This window comes from Zonotrichia albicollis, chromosome 30, assembly GCF_047830755.1.
Source record: "Zonotrichia albicollis isolate bZonAlb1 chromosome 30, bZonAlb1.hap1, whole genome shotgun sequence".
NCBI lineage: Eukaryota > Metazoa > Chordata > Aves > Passeriformes > Passerellidae > Zonotrichia > Zonotrichia albicollis.
The window spans coordinates 2645441-2668615 of NC_133848.1; the positions used below are offsets into that span (position 1 = coordinate 2645441).

Below are 23175 nucleotides of genomic sequence, written 5' to 3' on the forward strand. Positions count from 1 at the left end.
GGGAGGAGCAGGAGGAAAAGGAGCATCAGAGGAGAATGGAGGGTGTGAGGAGGAAGTGGGGGCAGAGGGGCAGAGAGGTGCCCGGGGTGCTGGATAACGGGGGCAGAGGGGTGCCGGGGTGCGTGATACCGGAGGCAGGGAGGGCAGGGGGCAGAGGGACAGAGGGATGAGGGGTGCCGGGGTGCGGGATACCGGGGGCAGGGGAGCAGAGGGATGCGGGATCCCGGGGATAGAGGGGCCAGAGGGGTGCCGGGGTGCGGGATACCGGGGTCAGAGAGGTGCCGGGGTGCGGGATACCGGAGGCAGGGAGGGCAGAGAGGTGCCGGGGTGCGGGATACCGGAGGCAGGGAAGGCAGAGGGGTGCCGGGGTGCGGGATACCGGAGGCGGGGAAGGCAGAGGGTTGCCGGGGTGCGCAGTACCGGGGGTAGGACCCGCCGTGTCCCCGGGACAGCCTCGCTGCTGTGCGGGCTCTGCCCGGCAGGGGACGCCATGAGACGGGCGGACTGCCGGGGGCGGGGCCAGCAGGGGCGGGGCCAGCAGGGGCGGGACCGGGGGCGTGGTCAGGGGTGTGGTCAGGGGCGGGGCGGAGGCGCCGATGGCGGCGCCGCGCTCGGTGCTGCTGCTGAGCGGGAAGAGGAAATCGGGGAAGGATTTCGTGGCCGAGGAGCTGCGGAACCGGTACCGGGCCGGGCGGGACTGGGGCCGGGCGTGTGGGCGGGGAAAGCACGGAGGGCGGGGTTGGTACCGGAGCACAGGGAGGCCGGGACTTGGCCGAGTGGAGCCGGTGCCAGTGCCCATCCCGCTCACTCCTCTCCCGCAGGCTGGGCCCTGATGTCTGCACCATTCTGCGCCTCTCCGGGCCCCTCAAGGAGCAGTACGCCAAGGTACCGAGCCGTGCCGGGACACTGCCGTGTTGTGCCAGGACACTGCCGTGCTGTGCCATCCCACGCTCGTACCGTGACACACAGCGCCACACCATCCCGAGCTATGCCAGGCACTGCCATGCTGTGCCGTCCCATGCTCATACCATGCCACACCGTGCCACACCGCCCCGAGCTGTGCCAGGACACTGCCGTGCTGTGCTGTGCCACGCTCACACCGTAGCACACCGAGCCGTGCCGTGCCGTGCCACGCTGAGTTGTGCCAGGGCATGTGCTTGGCTGTTCTCTGCCTTCCCTGCTGCTCCGTGCTGTGCCATCTGATGCTGTGCCATGCTGCACCACACCATGCCATGTCAGGACATGCTGTGCCACGTTGTGCCATCACACGGCCGTGCTGTACCACACCGTGCCGAGCTGTGCTGTGCTGTGCCATCCCATCCCTGTGCTGTGGCGTGCCACGGCAGCCGTGCCATGCCATGCCATGCTGTGTGCCCAGGCCATGCCCACTGAGCCCTCCTTCTCCGCAGGAGCACGGGCTGGACTTTGAGCGCCTCCTGGATGCCAGCGCCTACAAGGAGAAGTTCCGTCAGGACATGATCCGCTGGGGCGAGGAGAAGCGCCGCGCCGACCCCGGCTTCTTCTGCCGGGCCGCGGTGCAGGGGGCGCTGCAGCCGGTGTGGGTGAGCACCGGGAGGGCACCGGGGCCTGTGCCGGTGTGGGTGAGCACCGGGAGGGCACCGGGGGTCCTGTGCTGGTGTGAGTTCCAGGACCCTGCAGCCGGTGTGGGTGAGCTCTGGGGGTGCAGGGGCCCTGGGGGCACAGGCCGAGTGCTGATGGAGGAGCCCTGTGCAGGTGGTGAGTGATGCACAGGGGCCCTGCAGCCGGTGTGGGTGAGCTCTGAGGGTCCGGCAGCCACTGTGGGTGAGCTCTGGGGGTTCCCTGATGCCCTGTGCCGCTGTGGGTGAGCTCTGGGGGTGCACAGAGGCACTGAGGGCACAGGCCGGGTGCTGATGATGGAGCCCTGTGCAGGTGGTGAGCGACACACGGCGCCTCTCAGACGTGGAGTGGTTCCGGGCCGCCTACGGGGATGTGGTGCAGACCGTGAGGGTGGTGGCTACTGAGGAGACGAGGAAGAGGAGGAACTGGGTGTTTGTCACTGGTGAGCGAGTGCCTGGTGTGACACCGAACCTGGGGCTGCTGCCTCCACTGCCCTTCCTTGGGAGCAGGAGGCTGGGGATCAAGGCCCCCACCTCTGGGGGTGAGGCCGTGCTGGGGGTGCAGACAGACACATCCTGACCATCCCTGGGGCCTCCCTGGGCTCTGTGCTACCAGGGGTGGACGACGCCGAATCTGAGTGCGGCCTGGACCAGGGAGTGGCCTTTGACTGGGTGATCACCAATGACGGGGATGAGGTGGCCCTGGGCGAGCAGCTGGGGGAGCTGGTGCAGTCTGTCCACAGCAGCCTATAGCTCCATGTCTCTCCACTGGGGCTTGGGGGCTGCATCAGCCCCCCAGCCCCTCATCTCCACCTCCTGCTGTTTCCTGTTCTGGAATAAAGCTCTGACACTGAGAACCACTGCCACACTGGGCCTGTGTCTTATTTCTGGGGAAGGGGCACACAGATGATCCTGCCCCACGGTCACCATGGGTTTCCCAGCTTTCAGGGGTCAGAACTTCTGTCCTGCAGTTCTGTCCAAGCCAGGGTCACCAGCTGGATGTTCCGTGGTGTCTTTTAATAAGGTTTCTAGCAGCCAATTCCCTACAGATTATCTGCTTCCCAAACTCCTACACTCACATCTGCTCCTCTCCTGCAACAGCTGGGCACTGCAGGGGCTGGGGGTGCCTGGGTGGGCTGGGGGTTTTGAGGGGGGATTAGGGCCCTAAATAGATCTGTGTGTATATATCCCATACTCTGGCTCTACCCCAACCTTGGGGACACCGTGTGACACACACACACCGTGCCCCCCGTCCATGGGTGACCCACCCCGGGATGGGAACACCTGCTCCGGCTGCTGCTGGTAATCCCCGGCCTCTAAACGGATTAAAAGGGATCATATCAAAGGAGGGGGGATGCCCGGGGGGGAACCCAATGGGTTAAACAGATTTGGGGTCGTTCGGGACGCGTCCATCGGTGCAGCCCGGTGCACTACAAGTCCCGAACGACCCCGCAGAGATGCAGGAGCCGGGGGTGTGATCTGGGGGGGGAGATCCAAAGCGGGGAGCGGGCGGGGATGATGTCAGCCTGCGGGGAGCCCCGGCGTGGCCAATGGCGCTGCGGGGCCGGGCCAGCGGCAGCGGCGGGGGCGGTGGCGGCGGCGATAGCGGCGAGAGCAACGGAGCCCATTCATGATCCAGCGAACGGCGCCGGTGGCGAGTAAAGCGGAACCGGTGCCCCGCAAAGCGGCGCCGGTCCCGCCGTCATGGAGACATCGGGGCATCTCCACGATTCGGGCGTGGGGGACTTGGAGGAGGATGGTCGGTGTCCCTGCCCGTTACCGGGGGATGAACGGTCACCGCCGCCGCCCTCCGCGCTGCCGCCGCTCCAGCACAGCCTGTTGCACTCCTCGCCCGGGTCGCTACGGGCCCCTCCTCCTCCTCCCGCCGCCCCCGCCGCCCTCCACCCTTCCTCCCGCCACGGCAGCCAGCTCAACCTCGGCGACCACCCCGCGGGCTCCGGGGTGCCGAGCGGCAAGCACCGGCAGCCCAGCCCTCTGGTTCACCGGCGGGACAGCAACCCCTTCACCGAGATCGCCATGAGCTCCTGCAAGTACAGCGGCGGCGTGATGAAGCCCCTCAGCCGGCTCAGCGCATCCCGACGGAATCTCATCGAGGCCGAGCCGGAGGCGCAGCCCCTGCAGCTCTTCGGTGCCGGCGAACCCCCCGAAATTGTCGTCTCACGAGAGGACAACCATGCGCCCACCGCCCACCGTCCCAGCCGCCCGCCCGCCCGGCCGGCCCCCAGCACCTTTGCCAAGGGGCCCAAGCGCAAGGCACAGAACATTGGGTACCGCCTTGGGCACCGCCGGGCACTGTTCGAGAAGAGGAAGCGCCTCAGTGACTACGCGCTCATCTTCGGCATGTTTGGCATTGTCGTCATGGTCATTGAGACCGAGCTCTCCTGGGGGCTCTACTCCAAGGTACCGGCGGGGCTGGGGGTGTGCGCGGGGCTGGCGGGGCCAACGTGGAGCCATTTGCCCCGTCTGTGCCCCGGGGTAAATATGGAGCTCCTCTGGAGCGGGGCAGGGGCTGCTGGAGGGATGTTCCCAGAGCTTTCTGTAGTGGATGCCGCAGCCACAGGTGTTGGGCAGGGTGAGCACCCGGCTGGAGGTGCAGGAGCTCTGTGCTGGTGGCTCCAGCAGCAGGTACCGACCCACTGAGGTTTGTGTGCCTGTTGCTGGCATGGCACTGCACTCCTCACTGTGCCCCCGGCCGTGCAGCGAAGCACCCCCTCCCTCCTCCTCCTCCTCCTCCTCCACACCCCTTCCTGCCTTTTTTTAAAATTTTTTTTCCTTTTTTTTCTTTTTTTTTCTTTTTTTTTTTTTTTTTTTTTGCAGGACAGTGTCTTTTATTTATAATTCTCCCCCCCACGTCCCTTCCAGCAGCTCCTGCTCCCAGGGCTGCGCTGGTTGGCAGCGATATGAATAACTCTTTGTATAGACATCTGTCATGTTATTTATACTTATCCAGAGAAGGGGGGAAGGCATCGGCACCCCCACCAGCACCCATGGGCGTCAGCGGGGCCGGCGCTGCTGCCGAGGGGGCTGGGGGTCAGCCAGGGGGGTCCCGGTGCTGCCCCGAGGAGGGGAAGGAGCGGTGGGAAGGGGAAGGAGCGGTGGGAAGGGGCTGCTCTCCCTTCCTGCCATGATCCCATGGGCACTGTGAGCACGGGAGGTGGAGGAGGGAATGCATGCAATCGGGGGTCCCTGTGGTTTTGGGGACCCTGCTGCCTCCCCAGGCTGGTTTGGGGGGGTCCTGAGCCCCATCTTTGCACGGCTCAATTGGCGTAGGGGGGTGCAGGCAGCAGCTCCGCTGCTCTGTCTGAGGCAGGGGCATGCCAAGCTGGCATCCTCGCGGAGAAAGAAAGATGCTCCAAAGCCAGAGCGTTTTCCTGGTGGTTCCCACTCCCCCTTTGGCAGGAGCAAAGCCAAACCACCATCCCCCAGCTGCATCTGGTACCTGTTGAGCCGCAGCCACCCCGACAGGCTCCGTGTGGCGCCAGGGGGATTGTCCAGGCTCACCAGCAGAGCGCTGCCATGCTCAGTGGCCCCAGCACGCCGAGCTGCTGTGTCAGCTGGGGAAGACCCCGTGAGTCAGCGCTGCTGCCATGCAGCAGCTGTGACACGCTGCTGCCCCTCTGTCACACCGACAATCGCGCTGACAGCCACGGGCAGGCTGCAGGACGGTGCCTGGCTCTGGCCTCTGCAGGCCCCTGGGCCAGATTTGCAGCAGCTGTGTGAAAATCCCCCGGTGGGAAAGCAGAACTCGGTGGCAGGGCCGTGATGACGGGTGTGGGAGTGCCTGTGGTGCAGATGGGGTGCAGGGGTGCAGCTCCAGCCCTGCACCATGGCCCCAGCCGTGCCACCACGTGCTGCCAGGCACAGGGTGCCAGGGCTGGGCTGGGCAGCAAGGGCACAGTGATCAGGGTTTGCCTGTCAATTGGCTGTGGGCAGCACAGGGCCTCTCAATTCTGCTGCTTCCACCACCTGTGTGCAGCATCCTTCCATCACCTGGTGCAGCACGATGTGTGCCAGGGGTGCCAAAGTCCTTCCCCACTTTTGCCAAGACCCCATGTTGTTTGCTGTGAGCATGGGATCCAGGAATGGCCTTTCCTGACAGCTCTCCTCATGCAGGAGGCATTGGTGCCCAAATGTGACACTTACCAGGTGCCCCACGCAGGGTTTGTGCCCCTGAGGAGGGTCTGGCCAGAGCCACCTTGGCACAACGCTGCCCTTGGAGCTTGCCTGTTAATAGTAGTGTTTAGTCACAGCACTTTTCTTAGCACCAGCCATTATATCCACACAATTGCACAGCCAGAGCCAAGTCGTTAACAATGCGGTGCCGCCTCCACAGCAAATAGTCCCTTCTCTGCGTGCAAACAGCCTGTGGGGATGAGGAGCAGGGGAACAGGGAGGCAAGGCAGGCCAGAAACAGCCCAGAGCCAGGCCAGAGCCAGCCCAGCACGCTGGGGTGCCAAGGGTTGGGTGCCATGGGCCAGCTGGGCCTTGGCAGGCCGGGTGTGCCAGGCCTCAGCATGCCAGGGTGGCACTGAGGTGTGGCATGGGGGCTGAGGGGGGCTGGTTTGGGGGTCACAGCCTGGTGAGGGGCTGCCAGTCCTCCCCATCAGTGGGGCTGGCACACACATGGGTTAACCAGCATCCAAAGGCAGCACTGAATCCTGATTTTCACAGCCAGTTCAGCCATCAGGGAATCAGGGGCTGGGTTAATTTACATAAGATTAATTAGCTTCAGGGTCTGGTTGGATTCTCTGTGTGGATGCCACAACACTGGGCTCGGGCTGGATGGGGCTGGGGCACTGGAATCTCAGAGGGGAGGTTGGGAACTGCACTCAGCAGAATAGAAAACTGAATTAAAAAGAGTTTTTGTTTATTTTTGCTGGTGGTACCAGTGGTGGCAGTGATGCTGATGCTCTGATGGCGCCCTTAATACTGTGTCAAGCTGCTCAGGGGGAAGCTGAAGCAGCACAAGTGCTGTTGAGGATGGGATAGCAGGGAATCAGGGGCTGATTTAATTTACATATAATTAGCTGAAGGGTCTGCTTAGATTTTCTGTGTGGATACCATGACTCTGGGCTCAGGCTGGATGGGGCCGGGGCATTGGTGTTGCACATCTCAGAGGGGAGGCTGGGAACTGCAGAACAGAATTTAAAAAGAGTTTTTGTTTATTTTTGCTGGTGGGACCAGTGGTGCTGATGGCTCTTATGATGGCCTTACTACTGGTCAAGCTGCTCAGGGGGAAGCTGAAGCAGCACAAGTGCTGTTGAGGATGGGATAGCAGGTGTTGGGGGTCAGTATTTCCTTTGGGGTGTGGAGCCCAGTGCCAGCAGACTCCCACAGCTGTGTGCCCCTTAATGCCCTCCCTGCTTTCCTCCTGCAGGACTCCATGTTCTCCCTGGCCCTGAAATGCCTTATAAGCCTCTCCACCGTCATCCTGCTGGGCCTCATCATCGCCTACCACACCCGGGAGGTGCAGGTAGGTGCTGGCATCACCACGGAGGGGCTGTGGGGTTTGCCAACCACCTGTAAGTGGGGCACAGCACCTGAGCTCACATCCTGGAGCATCCTGGAGCATCCTTCCTCTTTGGCAGGGTCTTGGGGGGCACTTCTTGGTCTGTCTGAGCCCCAGGTGCTGGGCAGATATGCTGGAGGAGACCACAGCCAGGAAGGGCTCAAGGCAGTCAAAGTGCCAAGGAAAGCCAAGAAATCCTTTCCTAATCAGGGCTGCACACTCTCTTCCTCCCTGGGAAGTTGAAGGGCTCCCAGTTTGTTCCAGGAAGGCTCTGCTTCCCTGTGCCTCGGCACAGTGCCAGCCCGCTCAGGGCCTGGGAGGAATGAATCACCAGGCAGGAGAAGGAGCATCCTGGGAAGGGATGTCAAACCCCCAGCCCTGAGTGCACCAAAACCCCACCTTGTCCCTCCTGGGGCTGGGGGGCTTTGCCATGGAGGGGTTGGCAGCAGTATCCCACTCCCTGCCTGCCCCCATGGGGACCGAGCCTAGGGGGTTGAGTTGCTCAATGCAAATATTTGAGAGCTCTGCTTGTTGCTGCAATAATATTTACCCCAGGATGACGGTGGCTGGGGTCAGCAGGGTGAGCTGTGCCCTCCCTGCTCGCTGTTTCCTCTCTGCTTGTTGTTGCTGGCAGGGATTTGGGCAAACACAACATCCACCCAGGCAGCACATAGGTCATCTCACATCTCCTGCCCTGACCAAAGTGCCACTGCTGTCCCCCTGCACCTCACCATGATCCCAGTGCTCTGCCAGGCCACTCGCACTGGGAGACAAGCAATGAGATGAGTTTGACTTGATCTGCTCCAAACAAAGTGGTGCTGGCTGCTCATTGCCCTGAGTGTTATAAAGCGTTATAAAGAAATTGCTGATAACCCAACCGAAATCTAATGGGGCTGCCAGAGCTGTAAATCCTCAGCTTCTTGGCCAAGGTGGGGACTGTGCTCACCTGGCCATGGCACTTGTCAGACCTCCCAGCCTCTGGGAAACAATGACTCCAGCCTGTTCCCTCAGGATTCCCTCTTCCTCTTTTGCCCAGAGGAGCTGCCTCATCACTGGAGGTGTTCAAGGCCAGGCTGAATGGAGTTTGGAGCAGCCTGGGGTAGTGGAAGGTGTCCCTGCCCATGAAAGTGGGTGGAATGAGATGAGCTTTAAGGTCCTGTTCAACCCAAACCAGTCTGTGATTCTATCATCCTACTAATTGTGTTAATTAGTCCTTTGTAGGCCTTCCTGTGCCTCAGTTTCTCTGGGGCTGAGGCATCACTCAGCACCATGTTATATCACAATAGGTGAAGGAGAGCAGTGCTGGCAGTGCTGTCAGCTCCTGCCAGGGTGTTCTGGAGGGGCAGAGACCCCTCATCCCTATGCTTTGAGTGCCTGGAGCTGCTCAGGCTCTTGGTGAAACTTTAATCCTCACGAGGTGTCCTGATAGCTTTTCTTGGCCTTTGTTTTCCTGGAGATGTGGTGGCTCTTGCTCCCTCCCCTGCTGGAGCCAGGGATGCTGCATGTGTTGGGAAATGCCCCCCTGGGTACCACTGAACCACTCTAGGTTTCCATGGAAACCCACTTTGATGCTTTACAGGTACAGAACAGGGAGGGGCTGGCTCAGGCTCAGGGGAATCCTGCCCAAACCTTGCTCCTTCCCCTCCCTGACCTGTGGCAGTTCCCCATCACATAGTCAAAAGGCTCCTGCCTTTTCCGCTTGCTAATTTGTTTATTTTAACACCCTTTTCCAGGAAGGAATAGGCTGTCAGCTTGCTAAATGCCTGAGGATCTCCCTTGACAGCTTGGAGCATTTTTGTAAACAATTTCTCAAACAAAGCAGCTAAAAGGAGCAGAGTTTTCCCTACAGAAAGGGAGGTGGCTGGGACAGCCACGCCGTGAGTCAGCCCCGGTGGCTCCTGCCATCCCCCGGGAGAGCCCCAAATGCCAGGCTGGGCTGGCACAGGTGCACTGGGGCCTCTGGAGGGTCGTTCCTGGCCCCAGGGCCAGCTAGGGCTGAGCTCCCCACTCACCCCTCACCCTCTGCCCAGCCCTGGCTCTGTGAGCGAGCCAGCATCGCTCCGTGAGCGAAGGATTGAGGACATGGACAATGGCACCAGCTGCCACATCCCCCCCTTGGATCCCTTCCTGGTGGTTTCTTTGGCAAGTGCTGCTGGCAGAGAGGCCCTGAGCAGGTCCCTCCTGCTGGGTGTCCCTGTCACACCAGGGAGGAGCCAATGGCAGCCCCAGCACTGCCCCTGCCCAGTCACCTGCCTGGGTGACTCCCAGGGCTCTGGTGGCATTCCAGAGAGGCCAGCTGAGCTGTCACCTCCCCAGCTCCTGCAGAGACCCCAACTCCATCGCTGAGGATGGGAGAGGAGCTGCTGTACCCAGGATGAACCATCAGTTGCCATGACAACTGGATCCCATCTCCGCCAGCAGCTGGATGCTCCGACTGTGGCGTTCACTGCCCAGATACTGCCCTGGCACTCGGGGTGTGACCACTGTCAGCGAAATCAGTGCAACCCCAGGAGCAGAGGGACTGGGGAGAGCATGCTGGTGCTCTGTGGCACCACGGCTTGCCCATTTCTGTGGCCTGGATGAGGGGGACGTTTTGGGAGGTGGGCTCCTGCCAGCCAGATTTTGAGCCTGGGTGCTCAAGGCCAGGCACATTTAAGGTTTGGTGGCCATCCCTGGGACACACCAGCAGGGCAGCACAGAGCTTGGTGGTCACTCATTTCCATGTTTTTCTTCCCCATCCATCCCCAACACTTCTGGCTGAGCCACACTCAGCTCCCCTGAGCTCTGACCCCCAGATCCTGTGGAGGGAGGGTCAGGGATGGCAGTGGGCAGGTTGTGGGGCCTGTGTGGTGACTGTTTTGCATCCTGGCAGCTCTTTGTGATCGACAACGGAGCTGACGACTGGCGGATAGCGATGACATATGAGCGCATCCTCTACATCAGCCTGGAGATGCTGGTCTGTGCCATCCACCCCATCCCCGGGGAGTACAAATTTTTCTGGACAGCTCGCCTGGCCTTCTCCTACACCCCATCCCGGGCAGAGGCTGATGTGGACATCATCCTGTCCATCCCCATGTTCCTGCGCCTCTACCTGATCGCCCGGGTGATGCTGCTGCACAGCAAGCTCTTCACCGACGCCTCCTCGCGCAGCATCGGGGCGCTCAACAAGATCAACTTCAACACCCGCTTTGTCATGAAGACTCTCATGACCATCTGCCCTGGGACAGTGCTGCTGGTCTTCAGCATTTCCCTCTGGATCATCGCTGCGTGGACAGTCCGTGTGTGTGAGAGGTGAGGGGGTTTGGGGTGCTCTGGGGTTCGGGGTGTTTGCAATGAGCTGGGGTTGGGGCTTTGTGGCAGCTCAGGGTGCTCAGGGCTTGGGAATGTCTGGTGGTTTGGGGTGCTCAGCTATTAAGGATGCACAGAGGTCTGGGATGCAGGGAGGTTTGGGATGCAGGAAAGTTTGGGATGCTCAGTAGTTCAGGACAGGAGCATGACAAACAGCAGTGTGGAGGTTTGGAAAGCTCCATGGTTCAGGATGTGCAGCAGTTCAGGAATGCACAGAGGTTCAGGATGCATGGAGGTTTGGGATGTAGGGTAGTTTGGGATGCTCAGTAGCTCAGGACACGAACATAACAAGCAGCAGTTTGGGATGTGTAGAGGTTTGGAATGCTCTACAGTTCAGGATGTGCAGCAGTAGCAGTTCAGGAATGCACAGAGGTTCAGGAACCAGGGAGGTTTGGGATGCTCAGTAGCTCAGGACACGAGCATGACAAACAGCAGTTTGGGATGCATGGAGGTTTGGGATGCAGGAAAGTTTGGGATGCTCGGTAGTTCAGGACACGAGTAGTTCAGGACAAACAGCAGTTTGGGATGTGTGGAGGTTTGGAAAGCTCCATGGTTCAGAATGTGCAGCAGCTCAGGATGTGCAGCAGGTCAGGAATGCATGATGATGTGCAGTGGCCCTGGAAGCTCAGCACTTTGTGGTTTGGGATTCACGGCAGTTTGGAATTCTCAATGGAGATGTGATGTCCCAACAGCCTGGAGGAGGGGGGTGTTGGGGCCTCAGTGGCTCCCTGCACTGAGCCCTGCTGTTACAGATGATAAATGGCACAGGCAGGAAGCAGAGCAGGCTCAGCCCTGTCCTCACAGGTCCTTGTGCAAGAGAACATCTGTGAGACGCCCCAGGAGCACGAGAGGGGGACAAGGAGAGTGGTGGGAGCTGGGGGCTGCGTATGGGGAGGGCCCAGAGGTGCTGATGGGGAGTGACAGGGCCTGGCTCAGGCTCCAGCATCGCTGCAAGTGACTGCCATGACAACACTGTGGTGACATACCCACAGCTCGATGGCATCACGCCAGCACCAGCGTGCTCAGCACCGGGGTTGCTGTGGCGACCAGCCTGGTGGGTATCGCTGCACCTCCATCTCCCAGGGACCTGCCACCACTCTTTGTCTGCTGAGGGAGCCAGGGGGCTGTGCTGGTGGCAGCCCAGGGCTGGGCCAGGAGGTTTTCTCCAGTGCAGGCTGCCAGCAGCACCTGGGGAAGGAGGGCAGGTCCTCCACGAGCTGTGTGGCAGCTTTGTGTCATCCTTGGAGCTGAGGTGTGAGGGATCACAGCAACTGGCACCCCAGGGTTACCTGGGACACACAGATTGCTTTCAAAGGGAGAGGAAGGCCACCCCCCTCCTCCTCAGGGTGGGACCCGTTGCTGTGGTCACGCTGCAAAGGGGCATTAGGGCAGCTGGAAGTGCTGTGGCAGTGGCGTGGGACGGCACACTGAGATTTTATGAGCTTTTACTGCCTGCATTTGCCTTTCTGCCTCCCCTAATGATGCTCTTCTTATGAGCTGGAAGCTCAGGCACTGCCTAATTGTGTTTGAGAAATTGTGGTTTGTGCCTCCTCAGCAGGGAGCAGGAGGACAGGCACCCAGGACACACACGGGAGGGTAACCCAACCCCTGCCGAGGCTCAGGCTGCAAGATGCAATGAAGAACTCTCAGGAACAAAAACTCCCCAGAAATTATGCAGACGAGGCACTGCAGATCATTGGCAGTTGCCATCACCTCCCTCAATGTACAGAGAGAGGCAGAAGAGAACCCAGGTGGGCTGGAGATGCGTCAGTCCTGGGGGATGCAGGACTGGGGGAATGCAGAGCCCCTGGGACACGCTGTGTGTGTGAGGGATGCCACATCCCTGGGGGATGCACCAGCCCTGGGAGGGTCACACAGCTCCCACAGGGGCCACCCAGGACGAGTCCCCCTGTCCACACTGCCCACTGGCACTGGAAAACAGTTTGCTGTTGTTTCCAGGACCATTCCCAAGCAGCACCCTCTGGGCCCAGGTAGTTTAGAGGTGGTGGTGCCTCTCCAAGACGTGGTCCTGGGGCTGGGCTGCCACATTTTATTGGAATATTTACCAATCCAGCCAGACAGGACGTGCCTGAACTTGTCTGGCCCTTGGTGCTGAACCAAAAAGCAGCAACTGTGGTGTTTCACCCCACAGACACTTTTGGCTGGCTGGGTGTGTGGTGTTTCACCTCAGAGACACTTTTGGCTGTTTGGATGTTGGTATTTCACCCTTAGAGACACTTTTGGCTGGTGGGTGTGTGGTGTTTCACCCCACAGACACTTTGGGCTGGCTGGGTGCTGCAGCTGAGCCCATGGGGACAATTCCAGGCCTGCACGAGCTCTGGTGGTGCTGGGATGGAGCTTTCCCCCATAACAGGGGCTGCTCCTCAGGTTTATCTCTGCTGGAGAAGCTTTAAGGTGATGGTGAAGCAAAGGAGTTGGTTCTGATGGAGGGTTTGGATCCAGAGCTTTATTCTGGCCCACAGGCCTCTGAATTCAGCACCAGCTCCAACAGAACTCCCTGAGCCCGTGGTTGCTGCTCCTTTGAACCCCAGGGAAGGGGCAGGGAGCCACCAAGCAGGGACAGGAGGGCAGGGACAAAGGGACAAAGGGCACCTGGATGGCCCAATGTCCCCCCAGGGGTTTGAATGTGCCAATCCTTCTGGAATTCCAGGACTGACAGACAGGGCTGGGAGGGGAAAGCAGAGGTGACTGATACACCTGGCAGGGAATTATCGGTGAGGAACCCGAGGTTCTGGGGTAAACCCTGCAACGCAACAATGCAACAACGGCACCGAGCTGTGCTCTCCGTGGCTGTGGGGGCAGCTGCAGCATCCTCAGCATCCTCAGCATCCTCAGCATCCTCAGCATCCTCCCGTGCGCCGCGGGGCCGCTCCTCTCGCTGCTAGGCAACCTCGCCCGCCGCTCCGCTGTGCCCGCCCGGCCCCACGGAGTGCACGTGTGCCCCAGCGTGTGCCCGGAGCTGCCCGGAGCTCGGGGTTGGTGCTGTCACACGCAGGGCAGGGCTGTAGGGGATGCTCAGGGCTCCAGAGAGGTGAGGGTGGCTGTGTGCAGGTCAGGGGGTGACACAAAGTGCCTCAGACCCTCTGTTCTTCAGCCCAGAAAGTGGTGGTGCTGGTGTCTGAGCAGGTGGCTCCTCTTTCTGCCCAGGAATTGATAAACCAGGGCCAAGCCCTCTGGTTTATCAATCTTGCTCAAAGTGCTGCTCAGAGGAGAAAATGTCCCTCTGTCCAGCAGGCCTGGAACCCCCCACCCTGTCCTGCATGATGCTTTTGGGGTTGTTCCCTCGGGACATTCCAGCCTGTGGGGTGAGGTGGGCTCAGCTCTCCTCAGGACAAGACACTGGATGGGAGAATTGTGTGTGCCCCACTACTGGCACTGGAATTTTGGGGAGCACAACTGAGATTATGGGCCCTAACTTCCACAGAGCCCATAACTTATCTAACTCTGGGAGAATTGTGTGTGCCCCACTGCTGGCACTGGAATTTTGGGGAGGTTATGGGTGCTAACTCCCATAGAGCCCATAACTTATCTAACTCTGGGAGAATTGTGTGATAATTCCACTGCTGGCACTGGAATTTTGGGGAGGTTGTGGGCTCTAACTCCCCTGGCCAACCCACCCTCACCATGGCTGAAGGTGCTTTCTCCTGCACCAGGACCTCATTTGAGTCTCCAACTGAGGGAAAAAACATTTCAGAAAGAGGAGAAAACCCAACTGCTCTGCGAGCGATGCTCTTGGAGCTGGGATTGCCAAAAGCTCCATCTGTTTTCCCTCTCCAGATCCTGTGAAGAGGCTGGGAGAAGCCTGCCAGGGAGAGGCAGGAGAACAACCATCCTGTTCATGGTGGGGTGAAGGTACTGCCTGCCCCTGCCAGCTCAGGGCTGAGTTTGGCTGCCAGGGCTCAGCACCACATCCCTGGGAGTTGTACCTGCCCGGCTTGGCTGTGCCTGCCCAGCCCTGAGAGCTGGAGGCAGCTGGGGCTCCTCTTTTGTGATTTCTGGAAGAGCCACAGCCAGTCTGGGACAGCCAGAGTGGTCATCACTGACATCACATCTCCAGCAGCAGGGACCTGGAAAATCTGCAGCATTCCCAAAGCTGCAGCCACTCCACATGTGCTGTGTCTGGAGTGTGTGCAAGCTGTTCTTGTGTTCCTGGAAGCCAAGGCTGTGCCAGAGGCTCCACAGGACCCATCCCCAGCAGTTCTGTTGGCAGCTCTGCCCTCTGGAGTGGCACAGCACCAGAGGGATGCCAAGGGTGAGCTGCTGTGGTCAGGGCCTTGCAGAGCCACAGCTCTTTGTCCCATCAGCACCACTGGGGACACACAACAGCACTGGGGTGTGGTGACAGCTCTGACTGAAAGCAGAAGCCCTTTCCACCGAGTTTGTGCTCTCATTTTGTCCATGTGGGTTTTCCAGTGCCAGAAATTGTGCAACCACTGCAACTGTGGCACATCCCGCTGTGCTGTTAATCCTGTGCCCAGGTTCCCCCATTCCTGCCCCATCCACCCCTGTCCCTTGCTGTGACACTCATGTCCCCATCTCCCTGGCAGGTACCACGACCAGCAGGATGTAACCAGCAACTTCCTGGGTGCTATGTGGCTCATCTCCATCACCTTCCTCTCCATAGGCTACGGGGACATGGTCCCACACACCTACTGTGGCAAGGGAGTCTGCCTGCTCACTGGCATCATGGTAAGGGGCATGCTGAGCTGGTTTCCCCCCTGTGGGCTCTGCCTGTCCCCATTTCAGGAGGAGAGGCCACTGGAATTTACCAGGAGCTGTTTCTCAGCTGTTTTGTCAATGTACAAGGCCCAGTGTCTTCAGCTCTGAGGTCTCACAGCCTGGGAGTTGATGGAGCTCTCTCAGCTGATGAATTTGGGGTGGATTGGACCCACATTCAGTAAGGGTGGAGTCAGGGAGCAGAAGGGCACCTGAGCATCCCTTGGCCATCCTGGTCCACACCATCTGGTTTCCACTGCTCACCTGCAATGGGTTCCTTTCCTTTCCAAAAGGCCACCATTCTCCAGTGCCCCCAGAGTACCTCCCCCATGAGCCCACCACGAGATCTCCTGGCTTGTGGGGCTTTCCTTTCCAGCCAGGGCTTCTGAAGGAGCAGCTGGGGGCTCCTCACAGATGTTCCCCAGCCATCAGCTCTGCCCACCTCAGCTCCAGGCCGTGGGGATGGAGCCATCCCTCCTCCCAGCTAGGGCAGACCCCATGCCATCAGCTGGAGAGACTCTATCAAGAGGGATTCATCCTGTATCACCTGCAAGTCTTTGATGTGTCTTGGATGAGGCCAGATGCAGCAAGGCTGGTGTTGCTGGTGGCAGAAAATCCCTATGGATGGGGATGATGCAGCAATTGCCAGCAGAGGAGGAGCTGCTGGCTCAGCTGAGGGGGTTCCAGGCTCCCAAAACTCTTCCCCAGCCAGTGGTGACTCTGAAGTGAGGCCCAGTACAGCCCCCCACCCCTAGGCATGGAGACCCCCATGCCCTCTGGGGTTGGAGGCTTTGCTGGGCACTCAGCACCAGGGGTAATCACCCATCCAGGAGCAGAGAGGTGGTGGCAGCCACAGAGTGCAGCAGGACCTTTGAGGACACTGAAGGATTCAGGCCACCAGGTTAATTAATGACTCCTTAAGGACAGAGAGCTTGCCAGGCTGGCAGCACTCTGCCAGAGCTCTGGGGCAGGCAGGGACCCTGCTGGAACAAGCAGAGCACGGCAGGGAGGCTCTGGCAAGGACAGCTCAGCACAGATGTGCACTGGGGATGCACATCTGGCCCTGATTGCTGGCATAAGGGAGCTCCCAGCTGCACCAGTTTGATTTGGGGCCCTTTCTCTGCTCTCACTCGTGTTGCCTGGTGTTTCTCCACTGCTCTCCCAGCCCAGACCTCTCTTGGGAATAGAGGGCTCTCCATCCCACAGGGCTCTGGCACGGGGCAGATCTCTGGCACAGGGCAGATCTCTGGCACAGGCTCCTCACCAACCACTGCTGACCTTGTTAATAGCCCTGGCCTCTCCCATTAATTACAGAGCCCTTCATCAGCCAGCCAAGGACACCCAGGCTCTGGAAGATCTTGTCAGGATAACAGGGAGGACATGTAGCTTTAGTAACCTGCAGATTTCAAGGGTGAGGGTGGGAGTGCTGGTGTTACAAACCAGAGACAAACTGTGTTCCCCAATTGATGTCCCTGCACAGGGTGCTGGATGCACAGCACTGGTGGTGGCTGTGGTGGCCAGGAAGCTGGAGCTCACCAAAGCTGAGAAGCACGTCCACAACTTCATGATGGACACACAGCTGACCAAGAGGGTAAGGTGCCATGGGGGCATTGCTGTGTGCCAGGAGCTGGGATTTGGGCTGCCATGGCAGGAGAGAGGTGTCAGCACCTCTGGATCTGTGGGTATCACAGTGGGAGAAGGTGCCAGCATCTCTGAGTGGAGCTACAACAAGAGAGGAAGGTGTTGGCACCTTTGGGGGTAAATCCTGTGGGTACCACTGCAGAGGAAGTTTTCCAGATGCTGTGGATATTGCACAGGCAGCAGTGTTACACTGAGACAAAGAGCAGCAGCTGTCTTCCAGGGGTTGAGGTGATTTTGGGAGCACACTCCCTCCTCTTCCAGAGCATGATCTCACTCCTCTTGCTGTCAGGAAGACAAGTGAATTTCAGTGATTCATGTCCACCACGGATAAGAACCATACTGTGAGGCTCCCCTGAGGAGAGCCTGCAGCAGGGTGCTGGTGGGGTCACCAGAACTGGTGTCACATCCCTGGTAGCATGGAGGAGCTGCAGGAGGTCGCTGGTGTTGGCAGCCTCACCATGGCAAAGCATCAGCCAGCCAACAGTGGCGTGTCACATAATGGGCTCTGCTCTGTTTTAGAGGGGATGGTGGCAAAACAAGCATCAGTGCAGCCCTTGAAAGGCAGCCAGTGGTGGGCTGCAAGCAGGGCACCCACTTCACCCCAGAGAGCAGAGCCCCAGCCAAAGCCCTGACACCCCAGGAATAGTCAGGACCTTGGTGTGACCAGGCTGGGAGAGCAAAACAGCTGCTGAGCCCCTCTGCAGTGCCACTGATAGGGATCTGCAGGCTCCAGGCCAGGCACAGAGCAGCCAATTGCTCCTGGAGGGAGCAGCTGAGCTGTGGTTCAGGCACAGAGCTGCAGAAATCACATCCCAGCACCAGCAGCAAAACTGGGACCTGCTGGCCTGGGACCTGCCCGGATTCACAGATAGGTGCCCCTCTGTCCATCTTGCCCAGCAGAAGCTCCTGCTGATCTCTCTCTCAGGAGGTTGCCAGCATGGCAATGGAGAATATGTTAGAAATTCTGAGAAAGAGCCTGAGATGCAGCATTTTCTCCAGCCTGCAGGCAGCTGGTGGAGAAAAAACTTTGGGTTTTTTTTTTTTTCCTTGAGGTTTATGGTACAACTTTGTGTGTAGGCAAAGAGCCAGGACAGGGATGAGGGCAGGGGCCAACAGCTCTGCCCTCTCTTGCTGCTTGAAGTGCTCAGCATCCCCTGGAACAGCCCAGGAGAGTTTGTGGGTGCAGAGCCTCTCTCCAGCTGGGGCAGGGGATGTGCAGCACTGGTTCAGTGTCTCTGAGGTCCCACATGCCTGGGCGCCTGCAGCCACTCTTCCTTTCCAGATCAAGAACGCTGCAGCCAACGTCCTGAGGGAAACATGGCTGATCTACAAACACACCAAGCTGCTGAAGAAGATCGACCATGCTAAAGTCAGGAAGCACCAGAGGAAGTTCCTACAAGCCATCCACCAGTAAGAGGCTGTGCAGGGGGCTGGGGGCAGGCTGAGCTCCAGATAAAGCAGGATGCTGTCCCTGGCAGGGCTGTGGGGGCAGTTTTGCCTTGCCCCAGATGCAGGCAGGTGTCCAGATGCAGTTTGGAAGAGGAGAGGGAGTACAGCCACGTGCTCTTTCCTTCTCCCCAGGTTACGGAGTGTGAAGATGGAGCAGAGGAAGCTGAGTGACCAAGCCAACACCCTTGTCGACCTCTCAAAGGCAAGTCCCACAGGAACCCTGTGGCTTGGCCAGACTCAGTGTTTCTCTTCACTCGGAATAACTAAAGCAGACTTGGCTGACCGCAAAATGCTCCGGCTCTGTAAATGTCAGCAAGGAATAGCTGCTGTGGGATGGCTGCTCTTGCAAAGCAGGAGATACACATTCATGAGCCAGAGGTTCCCTGCAACCCTCTTTGCAAGGGGTACCACTGCTCAGCAGCACAGGGCCAGCAGGGTTTCCTTGCTTTGGTGGCCAGGGATGAGCCAAACTGCAGTGGCAGAAGCCTTGGAGAACATGGGGTGGGCTGAGATGGGGAGCTGAGCCAAATTGCAGTGGCAGAAACCTTGGAGAAGCTGGGGTGGGAAGAGATGGGGCAGCTCTCAGGGATAAAAGGGTAAAGGTGTGAGCTAAGCCAAACTGCAGTGGCAGAAGCCTTGGAGAACATGGGGTGGGCTGAGATGGGGCAGCTGTCAGGGCAGAAAGGGTTAAAGGGGTGAGCTCTGTGGCACCAACCCCTCCAGCCATGGTACTAACTGTCCCCTGTGTCCCCTCCCCAGATGCAGAAGCTGGGGTGGGCTGAAATGGGGCAGCTCTCAGGGATAAATGGGTAAAAGGGTGAGCTAAGCCAAACTGCAGTGGCAGAACCCTTGGAGAGGCTGGGGTGGGCTGAGATGGGGCAGCTCTCAGGGCAGAAAGGAGTGAGCTCTGTGGCACCAACCCCTCCAGCCCTGGTACTAACTGTCCCCTGTGTCCCCTCCCCAGATGCAGAACGTGATGTACGACCTCATCACAGAGCTAAACGACCGCAGCGAGGACCTGGAGAAGCAGATCAGCGGCCTGGAATCCAAGCTGGAGCAGCTCAGTGCCAGCTTCAACTCCCTGCCCCTGCTGATGGCTGACATGCTGCGGCAGCAGCAGCAGCGCCTGCTCAGCGCCGTGCTGGAGGCCAGAGGGGTTGCTGTGCCCGTGGGCACCCCCCAGACACCCCTCTCTGAGAGCCCCATTGGGGTCAGCTCCACCTCCTTCCCCACCCCTTACACGAGCTCGAGCAGCTGCTAAAACACAGCCCCTGAGCCCTGCTGTGGACAGGGGAAGCGTTTCCACACGGACCGTGAGGTCTCTGTGAACTTTCCTCTGGCCCTTGAGCCGCTGCAGGAGCCTTCAGCTGGAGCCAGTAGTGGGACCAGCAGCGTCCGAGCGCCGCTCGGAGCTTTGCCAACGCCTTGGTTTGGGGAATTGCATCCCTCTTCAGGTGCCTCTACACGTGGTGAAGGAAGGGGACGGAAGGTGATGCCTTGGGCCAGCCTGTGCCGCGGCGTCCGGTGGCAGACGGGAAAAACCCACGCTCAATCTCAGGTCTTCACATTTGAAAACAAAACAAAACAAAACAAAACAAACAAAACAAACAAAACAAACAAAACACCGAGTCAGAAGCACTGAAGCAACGGAGACACCGGAGGGAGAGGTTTCTTCTCCCTGGGCCCCCTGTTCCTCTCAAGATTGCCAAACCTCGCCAGGCAGGTGCCAGCGTGGGGAGGTTGGTGATGCAGGCTCTGGCTGACGCTGCCCATGCTCCATTCCATCTCCTAGCCACAGGACAGCCCCCTCACACTGACAGCTGGGTGACAATGATTGACTGTGACCTTCCTGTGGAGTTCTCTGGAGCTGTGAGTGTTTTCTACCCAGAGAAGAACAATGGACACTTCTTCTTTCTGGTCCTCGGTGTCATATTCTGCCTGGAGACAATGCCAGAGCCAGGAAAGCAGTGCCTACAGCGTGCAGGGCCACGCAGGGCTGTCCCCAGCCCACGTGTTGGTGGCCAGGGATGGGGCTGGCAGGCCAGCTCGGGCACTGAGGGGGTCTCCAGGTACTCACATCACTGCCTGCTGGGAGCCTCCCAGCATCTTGCAAAGCCAGTGGGCTCTTTGCAGCAGCCTCAGAAGTGCTGGATGAACACCCCATCAGCTCCAAGTGTCTCCACTCGTGCTGGGAACATCCATGCTTGAGCCCAGCTGGCAATGTCCAATCCACCAGGATCAAGCAGGAGCTCGCTGGCAAGTGATGTGGTAGCAGGGGCAGGTGCTTCATCTGTTTAAAACAAAGCCCATGGCCTTCATGCCACTTCTGCTGGGTTTGGTGGATGGCAGCAGCACTCTCTGGCACCGTCTGGCAGAGGCACTGCTGCCCATGCCTGCCAAAGTGCAGCACTTCAGACCCCATTTTACTTTTTTTTGCTGGTGTTCAGCTTCCTGAGGTACCCTTGGCATTACCTGGCTGCTTCTGGAACCAGCCACTTTCTGGTTTGCTTTCACCATTTCTCCCTTTCTCCTCCTCAGTTCTGCCCCAGTGTCACGTTCTGGCTTTCCTGGATCCTTGCATGGAGCCATGCCAGGCTCTGACTTTGGGGTTGCTGTTTGCTGCTTTCCATGAAAACTCAGCAGAGAATATTTCTATATTTTTTAAACAGATGAAGTAACCATGTAATGACTCTGCAATATTAATTACGCCTCACCCAGCAGTGTCAGTAATTGTAATCAGTCACTGTGTTACTCCAGGTATACTCAGCCTGTAATGCTCTCCTTTGTAACTTCTTCCCTTCCATAAATAATGCTGGATTTTGTGCACACCTAGGGGTAGAGACCCACCACCCTCCTGCAGCACCACCCCAACACCTCCAATGCTGAAGCATTTCCTTGCTGCCAGTGGTGAGAGGTGGTTCCACTCCCTGTGCCCTGCAGCTGGAGTCACATAGAAAATAAGCAGTAACTAGTGAGGAGTGCTGCCCCCATGCTGGCCCTAGGAGGAGGAGGAGGAGGAGGAAGGCTGCAAAATGGGATCCCTGTGCTCCAGAGGTGTTGGGAGCAGGGAACAAACGCACTCACCCCTGTTGCCTTCACGTGCCCATTGCTGCTGGTCCTTGGCCAGTGGGAGATCCCTGGCTTTGGGGAAGAGCTGCTCCTCCAAGCTTTTGTAATTGGTATAATTAATATCCCATGGATGGCTGGGGATTCACTGCTGCCTTGGAATCCCCCCATGATCTGTTCTCAGCCCTGTGTGCCTGTGGGTGCCCCCCATCCATCTTGCCCAGCAGAAGCTCCTACTGATCTCTCTCAGGAGGTTCCCAGCATAGCAATGTTAGAAATTCTGAGAAAGAGCTTGAAATGCAGCATTTTCCCTGGCCTGCAGGCAGCTGGTGGAGAAAAATGCTTTCTGGGCTTCAGGATAGGAGCAAACTGCCCCTGTGATGGTGCTGTGCATGGGATGAGGTGTGGAGATGTGTGCTGGGGCAGCAGAGAGCCAGAGGAAGTATTGATCCTTAAAGATCAATATTGCCAGCAGGAACCAGGAACCTCCCTGCCAGGCACAATCGAGTCTGGGAAATCCATCCAACCCAGGGAGACAAGAGCAGGAGCTGCCAGCTGCAGGCCCAAGGTGCTCAGGACCAGAGTGAGAGTGTTGGGATTGCAGCTGGAGCAGGAGCCCCTTGCTCTGGGGCAGAGCAGCTGCTGCTGCAGTGGGATTTCGGCAGGGCTGGGGCACTGGATCCCTGTGCACCCCACAACCTTCCTCCCCTGGCCTCATCTCAGCACAACCTGCAGGGCAACCACCCCTCTGCCTGTGACCTGGGGTCTGCACTGTGTGCCCTGCACCTTACACCCTGCAAACTCCATATCCCACCCCTTCATCCCCCAATCCACACCCCTGAATGCCCATCCCAGCCCCCAAACTCCATATCCCACCCCTTCATCCCCCATTCCACATCCCTGAATGCCCAAATCCCATATCCCACCCCTGCACCCCCCATTCCACACCCCTGAATGCCCATCCTAACCCCCAAATCCCACATCCCACCCCTTCACCCACTCCATGCCACTTTTAGCAGTAGCCCTGACCCATTGCTCCCAGCACCAGACTCCACCATGGCCAGCACTGAGACCAACCCCCCTCCAGCCCTGCTGCCAGGAGCCCAGAGCCCACCTGAGGCCACACGGGGGGCAGGAAGGGTGAGGAGCCCCAGGGCAGGGCAGCCCAGCCCGCCGTACCCACCCTGATGGCAGCTCCTGCTCACCAGCAGCCTTGGCTGGCACAGCCCTGGTGAAGAGCTCCAGGAAATGCTCCCCAGCCAGCCCAGCCCAGCCCACACACCTGAGATGATCACTTTGGGTACCCTAAGGGACATCAGGACGGAGAGAAGAGATCAGCAGCCAAGGTGGAAGAACAGCACAAGAGGAAAATCGCAGAGATGCCGACCTCCTGCAAGCTGGGAATCGTCTGATCCCACAGCCCAGTGGGGCCAATGCCCCTCCAGGACCCACCTGACCCAGCCAGTCCCATTTTTGGCACAGCCTTGGGGGCTTTTTCTGCTCCACGAGTCTCCTTCCTGCTCTGCCTGCAAGGAACTATCCTAGAAATACCAGAAAAATTCCACAATCTCTCTGCAAACTCATGGATGTTTCTGTCCAGACTTAAGGAGCTTTGACCCGGGTTTGCATCTTGCCTCTGTACTGCTCGCTTCTTTTTTTAATGATAGGGGAAAGTATAATAGTTTATTTTAACTATGAAATATATTGCTATATTATGATGGTTATGGTAACTTTCAATTATGGTTTTGTACCCAACACGGTTGTTAGCAGGCAGCAACGCCAGGCTGCTGCCAAAAATGTCTGTTT

General features: G+C 58.8%; 2 protein-coding genes across 2 annotated transcripts; both read left to right on the top strand.

Annotated features, from left to right (window-relative positions):
• The first annotated feature begins 538 nt into the window (after window positions 1-538).
• PMVK (phosphomevalonate kinase) lies at window positions 539-2464 on the top strand. Its single transcript, XM_074529500.1, has 5 exons — window positions 539-679; window positions 822-885; window positions 1410-1562; window positions 1912-2041; window positions 2215-2464. Exons 1-5 carry the CDS (start codon window positions 597-599, stop codon window positions 2349-2351), a joined length of 567 nt encoding a protein of 188 aa, XP_074385601.1. The 5' UTR covers window positions 539-596; the 3' UTR covers window positions 2352-2464.
• Window positions 2465-3145: 681 nt separating this feature from the next.
• Window positions 3146-23091, top strand: KCNN3 (potassium calcium-activated channel subfamily N member 3). The gene is made up of 8 exons (XM_074529584.1): window positions 3146-4019; window positions 6997-7092; window positions 10001-10419; window positions 15045-15186; window positions 16694-16804; window positions 18137-18264; window positions 18436-18505; window positions 19268-23091. Exons 1-8 carry the CDS (start codon window positions 3303-3305, stop codon window positions 19562-19564), a joined length of 1980 nt encoding a protein of 659 aa, XP_074385685.1. The 5' UTR covers window positions 3146-3302; the 3' UTR covers window positions 19565-23091.
• The last annotated feature ends 84 nt before the right edge of the window (window positions 23092-23175 follow it).

Bases quoted from the DNA above. Each gene is read 5' to 3' on its own strand.
- PMVK (XM_074529500.1), top strand. From the start codon at position 597: ATGGCGGCGCCGCGCTCGGTGCTGCTGCTGAGCGGGAAGAGGAAATCG. The intron at 886-1,409 runs GTACCGAGCCGT...CCTTCTCCGCAG, and splicing joins TCAAGGAGCAGTACGCCAAG to GAGCACGGGCTGGACTTTGA. The intron at 2,042-2,214 runs GTGAGCGAGTGC...CTGTGCTACCAG, and splicing joins GAACTGGGTGTTTGTCACTG to GGGTGGACGACGCCGAATCT.
- KCNN3 (XM_074529584.1), top strand. From the start codon at position 3,303: ATGGAGACATCGGGGCATCTCCACGATTCGGGCGTGGGGGACTTGGAG. The intron at 7,093-10,000 runs GTAGGTGCTGGC...GCATCCTGGCAG, and splicing joins ACCACACCCGGGAGGTGCAG to CTCTTTGTGATCGACAACGG. The intron at 18,506-19,267 runs GCAAGTCCCACA...TCCCCTCCCCAG, and splicing joins CCCTTGTCGACCTCTCAAAG to ATGCAGAACGTGATGTACGA.